General features: G+C 42.5%; 1 protein-coding gene across 1 annotated transcript in view; it reads right to left on the bottom strand.

Annotated features, from left to right (window-relative positions):
* Nucleotides 1–331: 331 nt before the first annotated feature.
* LOC106809763 (DNA repair protein complementing XP-C cells homolog) overlaps nucleotides 332–8,425 on the bottom strand; it is an 18,117-nt gene continuing 10,023 nt past the window's right edge. Inside the window, exons 13-22 of the mRNA XM_014812963.1 lie at nucleotides 7,883–8,032; nucleotides 7,019–7,458; nucleotides 6,561–6,751; nucleotides 6,289–6,381; nucleotides 5,626–5,781; nucleotides 5,069–5,222; nucleotides 2,675–2,870; nucleotides 1,987–2,162; nucleotides 1,374–1,467; nucleotides 332–983 (exon numbers count right to left, since the gene is read on the bottom strand). Of these exons, the coding sequence (XP_014668449.1) occupies nucleotides 765–983; nucleotides 1,374–1,467; nucleotides 1,987–2,162; nucleotides 2,675–2,870; nucleotides 5,069–5,222; nucleotides 5,626–5,781; nucleotides 6,289–6,381; nucleotides 6,561–6,751; nucleotides 7,019–7,458; nucleotides 7,883–8,032 (1,869 nt within the window). The 3' untranslated portion in view covers nucleotides 332–764. The remainder of the gene's footprint in view (nucleotides 984–1,373; nucleotides 1,468–1,986; nucleotides 2,163–2,674; nucleotides 2,871–5,068; nucleotides 5,223–5,625; nucleotides 5,782–6,288; nucleotides 6,382–6,560; nucleotides 6,752–7,018; nucleotides 7,459–7,882; nucleotides 8,033–8,425) is intronic.

Genomic DNA, 8,425 nt, shown 5'->3' on the forward strand with positions numbered 1-8,425 from the left:
AGGGCCCGAGAAAGAGAGAAAAATTGCAAGGGAGAGAGAGTGTGTGTGTTGCTGGCTAACATTTCACGGTGTTCTTGACGACGTGGGCGATACCATCCGCGAGAGGGAAGTAAGGAATAAGTAATTACGTTTAATCACTGTTAATGTTACTGCCTGACACAGCAAATGAAAGATCAGCATAAAGAACCGGCAACTGTTTATTATTACTATTAAATCTTTATTGCATGTAATTCAACTAGAAATACATGTACTGAACACAGTCTTTTTAATGGAGAAAAAATCTGATAATGCGGTAGTGTTGAGCAGTTAAAATAATAACATTCCTGAGTGATACAGTACATTGTGTGATACATACTTGTGAGTGATACATGTTACATGTCAAAGCTTTACATATTGTCACCGGACCGTGACATGAATCTACATGAATGACAATATGAAACGACTATTGTGTACATCAGTAATCGGCGAGCTATAGCGCCTGTTTAATCTGCTATCAGCACTCGTGTAAAACAACAATTTTTACTTTATATATGAATCTAATATATATATGATGACTCTAAAAAGCTAAAACTGTCCTTGAAATGTCCTCAAAAAGTCCCTGAAAAATTCACTTTTGTGGGAACCATGACATGAAATATAACTCGCATATTTTTCCATCTAAGGCTCTAAGCATGAAGAAATCTACACCCGTAACATCAAAAGTATAACGCTTGTTTAAACGCTCACATCATAGGAAGTTTTTACTCTCTTTTTTCTATTTTTGATCATTTCTTCTCAAAGGGGAACAGGTGATATGTGTCTCTCTCCCCAGAATCAAAATTCCGTGGCCAGGCGGCCTCAACCGATGCCGCTGTCGACTCTTCCTGTGAGGAGGTGCCGCATGCGGGAGGATGCCGGAGGTCCCAACGCCGTCGCAGTCTCTCGCGTATCAGTAATCCCTTCACCAGTAACTTCCAGCGAGCAAGAACCTTCTTCTCTCGTTTCTACATGATGGAGTAGAAAATCAAGTTACATGTTGTAACAATATTCACGTGGTTCATTACGGTGCTGCCACCTACTTTATTACTTTGTTATATATTTGAGCGTGAGCACGAGCTCGCGCTCTGTTACCGCGTGGCGTTTGCTTGTCCACTACCTCTGAGTAGAGAGTATAATAAATAATGTGTTGCAGAGTATACGTAATACGAGCCGTTCGTCGTATGTAATACTTGTCGGAGAGTCACAGAAGTGATACACATGCGTATGATAGTCTGCGTATGAGAATCGTGCATCTGCCATGAAAATAGCGTAACGGACGCTAGCTCTAGACAAGCGAGGAAGTAGCCGCAGCTTTGCGATCGATCAGTGGCAACAGCGTGCCGATTTACTGATACCTCTCTCTGCTTCCTGTCTGCTTCGTCTTGCTCCTGCTGCCACGCAGCTCTGAGGATCACCTCATGCTCCTCACAAACAACATAGCCATCCATGCTGCGAATACAGACGAAAAGAATAGATAAGCATCATCCAAGAATCTCTCAGTAGAGTTAGGGTTAGGGTTTAGCCAGTGAAAAGCCAAGTTGGCATATCTATCGCTAATATTGCATGTGCATAATATCATGAGTAAGATAATATAGGATATTACTCCTGATAATATCATGATATCTTTATGTTTATAAGTATGCCTGTTATAATAAAGATATGCTTGCGAAAATATGGTATAAGCAGTGCCAATAATAGAGAGAATAGTGGTCATGATTGCAGTATAGAGGCAAGTCCATAATGGAAAGCGCCCCTGCTACTTAATTGGATTGAAATGTGGCCTTATATTTGAAGCGCAATTTGGTAATATCAGGAGTATGATAATATCAGATTATTTAGAGTATTTCGGTAGCATAGATTGAGAGATCGCACTCACATGAGGGGGAATTATCCCATGTGTCTATGCAGTGAGAATACATCTAAACAGAAATGCGTATATCCGTAACATAGGTTCAGGGTCGCACTTACACGGGGTGATTCCAACCGCCATGGAAGTCCCATCCAACCATGGCTGCCACACAATCTACACCCAGCTTCTTGGCAACCTTGTGCAGCCCAGCCAAGTTCAGGTGCACAGCACCAGGTGGCAGCATTGATGGCTGGAACAGCTCCACGTTTCCGTAATCGTTCCTGGGAATTATGCCCTGAAGGTGACCGATGAAAAAACGAGAGAAATTTATCATTATGGACCCTTATCAGCGTATTTCTACAAGCACTACAACATACAACACCTACAAATTTTTTACGACCTTCATCCTTAGGATAGGCTGACTCGGAGATTGTCGAGCCAGTTTTCCCATCACGACTAAACGTTAATTACTAGCATATCCATACTCAGTTTTGGGTAGTCCACCATATATAACCACGAATACGTGCCTACTGAATGTGTGTTCGGTATACGAGTATGTATTTAGCAACCATACGTTCATGATATTTCATGTTCACGTTTGCAGTGGCGGATCAAGAAGTGAATTTTAGGGGGGGGGGGGCGAATCATGCGAGCTCAAGGGTTCGAAGCGCCCGAGGGGAAGGGTGTTAGGCTAAAATACCCTTGCCCTGAAAATTCTAGGGGGTGGCAACCACCCCCTTGTGCCCCCCCCCCCTGGATCCGCCACTGCGCTTTGTGATGGAGCGTGAGCAGCGGTGGGGCACTCACGTTCTCCACGGGTGGCGACTGGTAAGGCTCCGTCTGCCACTCCCCATACACCTTCAGCGTCGCCGCCATCGGCTCCCCCGTCGACTCCCCTCGTTTCGGCCTCGGCTTCACCATCTTATAGGCCTTCTCGTCCTTTTTGATCGACCTGGCTTCCTTCAGCCATGTCTCCTTAGAGTGTAGATTGCGCACGCATTCTCTGCCGTGTAGAAAATGTTGTGTTAAACGATGGTGGTGGGGACGAGTGTGTGGAGGGAAGCTAATTCTGTGTAACCCCAATACGGCTCAAGGGGTCGTTGTCGTATCAGGTACCACAGATATGTACCCGAGGTACATATATTTATACACAAAGTGTACCAGACTTGTACTACAAAAGTGTACCCTAACCCTAACCCTAACCCGAACCCTAACCAGCAAAAAAAATACACGGGAGCAGCGAGCGATTTCGCTCCCGTCAGCTTTCAAAGCGCTCTGGTAACAACAATTACGAGAGCGAAAATTTTGGAAGCTACGAGAGAAAATCGCTCCCGTGCCGCCGGCAGCGTTAGGACCCGTTCCTCAACGTAGACGGCTAGGGTATCCAAAACATCTAGAGCTGCATAAACTCCCTCAACGCATGATTCGCCACACGAACAAAAACTCGCGACAGTCTAAGAAATCAATGTGTTTTTATAACTGCGTAACAATAAGTTTATACATCGCAGGGGTTATTGTGGGAAGTTAGGGCACGACCAGTGCACCTGACACGCACGTAATCAAAGCTGTTTTCTGAATTCGTCACGTAGAAAGTGGACTGTTTTTATTCAGGTAGATATTTAGAAGAAATGTAATCTGTATATACTTGAAGATTCTAGGCACTTGTAACTTTGTGGATGTGCGGCAGATGGAAAGAGAAAAACGAAAGTAAATCCTTACCCAGAAGCTCCCCCGACATTCCTAGAGATTGAAACATTATTTGACCAACTCTAATTAAGTTACATCAAGAGTTAATGAAGACACTATTTGTCTTCATTAACTCCTTGTTACGCGTATGCTGTTTTAATTCCAATGGTTATCTTTATATACTATTTTGTTACTCACTGCTAAAAAAGCTGACCACCAAATTTTTCTGCAGGTCCACCAACTTCTGAGTTTGGTGGTCACTGCTGTCCACCTAGATCTTTCAGCGCGAAATTCGAACCGCTGCGCGTGCCGGCTGCGAGTCAAAAACCCGCTCCGGAACTGCGGGCTCACGGATGAACCCGTCACGAAACTTCGTCGCCGGGGCAGGTAGCTTGAAATTGCCACTTCCTGTTGCTTGGCAAGCAAGTTTTTTTTATTGAATGGCTAGGACATAACGAGAATTGAATTAAAAACTAATCGCGAATGAGACAATCAGTGTATGCAGTCACACTTATGTACACAACATTGCATACAGCAAACATGTAAACCAGGCCTCCCGTGAGATTTTGTCACCATTAGGAATAATTTGTGACGCTGCCGTCGATTTCGCGCAAAGCATAATCGGTTGACGTTTTGTTTGCGAAACACCTTTTACGGATAATTAGACACCAATTTCTGGCTCTTTCTTGAGACATTATTAGAGTCAGTTGCATCAAAATTATGAAAATTTTAAACAAAAATGGCATGCTATAAAAAAGTAGCTCTGGCCAAGCTTAAAATAGCTCTCGTAAACAAAATTACGAGAGCTCTTTTTTTCATACAAAATCAAAAGAGCTCTCGTAATAAAAAAAAGTATTTTTTAGGCTGACCCTAACCCTAACCCTAAACATACCTCATATAAAAATATAAACAGAATACTAAACAACCTAAAACTACCTCGGGTACATATCTGTAGTACCTGATACGACAACGACCCCATCTGCCCCAGTACGTGGCTGCACGTATCTGACACCAAACAACTATGCTGCCCAACTTGCATCCCGTATACAGTTAAACCTCGATTAGCTGAACGAGACGGGCGGGGAGTATTTTGTTCGGATAACTGATTGTTCGGATAACTGATCTGATCATAGATATTGGGTATTATTCACGGAATCTTGAGATCTTGTTCGAATAATCCGAAATTAGGATAATTTATGTTCGGATAACCGGAGGTTTGACTGTACTAGTATGCATGGCGATACTTGACATATCACCTGCTATATATTACTAAATACATTACCTATACCGAGTAATTTATTACATACATAGTATATCATATGCATTTATCTATATCTATACCTATAAATATTATACCATTTATATTTAGTATTTCACTTGTCAGAAATTTAGTAGGTTAATTTGTTTGTTGCTACGGCACAACATCACAGCAGCAGCATATCAGATTGGATATGAATCACTAGTATAGAACTTACAGTCCTCATCAAGCCATTGTCAGCCTGGATGAATACGTACCTGGCATAGACAGGCTCTCCACGGATGATACCGAGAGGCTGGGCTGTAGGTGGGTAAATCGCTTCAAACTTCAGCAGGTGTCTCCGTAGGGCATAGAGCGGGTGACCTTTGAACTCCGAGACGGATGATGGCAGCGGCATGGCCAGCATATCGTCTGTGTAGAACAGAAGTCGAAACGAGAGTTGTACGACGGGTAGAAACTATTAGCGGTATTTGCCTAAAACGATTGCAGACATAGCAGTGCTGTCAGTACTGTGTTAGTTGCCTGGCAATGCCTGCTCAGGTTGCGTTCACACTTATACCATGTTATACATATTGAGCTATATGTCCCTGCCCTCACCCTAACCCTAGTCCTAACCTCACCAATAGGCCTAGCCCTATCTCAAGCCCTACAAGGCCCTGGACATGGTGCATACAATCAGGAACATGTAAATTAAGCTATGATCAGAAGAAACTTACCCTAAAACGCGATGAAAATTGCAATTGTATCAAAAAGACTAAATGCATAAAAAATTAATCAAATAAAATCGTATAAAATACGTCTGATCAGAAGAAACCTTTCAGTTGCAAGTCCTCCTCCTTGTCCCTAAGTAGGTCCTGGCACTGGCGCGTTGCCAGCGTGTCCGCCCACCAGTCCCCGTCCGTGCGGAATCGTCGTGCGTTCGTCATCCAATCAGACGCGTAGCGCGGCGTTAAGTCCTTGGTGCAGTTATCTGTGCACGAATAAATATATCAAATTATATTAAAAATAAATATCGGGCATGTAACCTCGTTTTGGTAGCACAACCTTGGAAAGGTAAATCTACACCATATTAGCTAGGGAAAAGCACAGCAGGATAGTTGATGCATTCACTTCCATATTAATCATGGTCATTATATAATACAATGAGAACACTGTCAAATAATATAACAACACAACACAAAAATTAGTGATAAGTATTATAATAAATAATAATATAATATTATATTATATTATATGTAATAATATGATAATAATAATAATAATAATAATTATATAATAATAATAATAATAATAATATTAATAATAAATAGTAATATTAATAATAAATAGTAATATTAATAATAATAATATAATAATAATAATAGTAATATTAATAATAATTATATAATAATAATAATAATAATAATAATAATAATAATAATAATAATAATAATAATTATATAATAACCTAAATGTAATTATTTCTTGGAGAACGTACCATTGTCAATGCCCACCACGTAGTGAATCGGCTGGGATGCCCGTCTCTCCAAATCCCTGGGATCATCAATGGATCCCGTAATACAGTCGAAACCTGGGAGAGTAGTAATGATTTTGTGGTTACACTGACTCTTGCTGAAAGCATTCGAAATTCCTCACTTAAACAGAGCAGTTATTTTAACCATCCGTGCGTATTTCTTCATAATTTATCTCGCGTGGGATTTTTATCGATCGTGCTGCATATGCACTGTGCAGTTCCGTCCTTAGGCTTACACGTCCACCGGTTTTTGCTCTTCACGTAGAACTCCAGCCAAAGGTCATTCGAAGGTCCCCTGGCATAGACGACTTCTTGGTCGTCGTCAGACTTGGCCGATCTCGACAGTGACCTGTTCTTGACGGATTTCTGGGTTCCCCACGACTCCAGCCGGTCTAGTTCTCGGACGAGTTCTGTGTCGGAGTTGTCGCTGGAGAGTAAAGTTCGTGGATGCTTAAGCACCTTTCAACTTATATGTTCAACATGTTCACATACTATTAATAACATTTAATCTATTAATAATAATTAGAAGGGTATTAAATCATAAAAACGAAGTGAAGATCACCTATGCATGAATTATCACCAATATTATATCGAAAAATCATTTTCTGTGCTGTTGATTTTTGTCGTTTTCCTGTTAAAGAACTTAATAACTATTTCGCACTTGTGTGAGTGATGCTTGTTTATTAACTGCTACCTCAATTCTTCTTGCTTTTTCTTCCGAGCGGTCTGCCTTGCCTTCTTTTCTTTTAGAGATTCTCTCCTGAACTGCTGCAACTTCTTTTCTGGGCTCTGATCCACCTTATCCATATCATCAGAGAAGTCACCATCGCCGTCATCACTGCTTGAAACGCCGACCTTATAGTTAGTTGGCGTAGGTCGCGTTCTCGTTGACTTCCTGCTGCCACCTGGTGTGGAAACCTCCGTTCGGTCGATCTTTCGCATCTTGCGAACTACGCGTTCGTCTGTCTCCTGCTTCGGATCTCGGAACGTCTCTTCGTCGGAATCGGTGAACTCAGGATTCGTTGCTGCGCGTCTTCTGCGCATCGTGTGACGTTGACCCCGCGACCTCCTCTTCGTCTGCTTTCCTCCACCTTTCACTGATTTCTTCACCGGTTGCTTCTTATACACCTTTGCCTTCAACGTGAAATGCAGTGAATCATAAATCCTACACACGGGCGCTGATCCACTACAAAACCACGATCCACTGGCAAAATTGGTCAAATTCTTACTAATCTATTGCACTTACAAAGTAACGTTTACCTTTAAGACACAGGTACATGAACTCATGTACAGTAACTTAAGTAGAGAGCAAAGGGCCAGATTTTTAATAACAGCATACAGTAAGTACTAATGTAAAAAATAACGATGATAAAATGACACTTTATATTTCGTAATAAGGTGCTGTTACTCCGAACAACATTAACTACTACTACCATTATCGAATAAACCCACCAACAATTACAGAATTAACCCGAATCGCGCAGGTCATTTTCCCAAGCATATCACCACCCACAGAGGCACGAGGCAGCTGCTGCTGCTGCTGCTGCTTGTAGAATACCTGCGATTCAGGCTTCAGTGATGTCGGCTGCAGGTTATAAACAAGTCTCGTGAGAACAGAGAGACTGCGCAGAAAGATGGCGAACAGGAGGATGTATTCCCGCGACGACGGCACGCGCCTGGTTGCTAGGCAGTCACTCATCCGCTGAAACTACACACACACATGCAAGTCGTGACATCACGTGAAATCAGTGGTTCTACTCGCAAACCACCCACTGTGCGGAATAATCCTCGATATGTCCTTATCCCATGTCTCACACACATGGCCATGGGATACCCATCCCCCTTACCCGATTACCAATGCACAACCTGCCTACATCATGACCGTCATCCTGTATCCAACCTACATCATCATTCTATATCCGCACCCACCATACCACCCCACCCCATCCTATCCCACTCTAACCCACATTCCATGTCAACTCACCTTATGCATCATCCCTCTCCACCTTACACACCATCCCACCACTACCCACCCTACCCCTATACCACCCCTACGCCCCACCAACCCTACCAACAACAGCCTCTACACCCCACCAACCCT

This window comes from Priapulus caudatus, unplaced genomic scaffold, assembly GCF_000485595.1.
Source record: "Priapulus caudatus unplaced genomic scaffold, Priapulus_caudatus-5.0.1 Scaffold382, whole genome shotgun sequence".
Taxonomy (NCBI): Eukaryota; Metazoa; Priapulida; class Priapulimorpha; order Priapulimorphida; family Priapulidae; genus Priapulus; species Priapulus caudatus.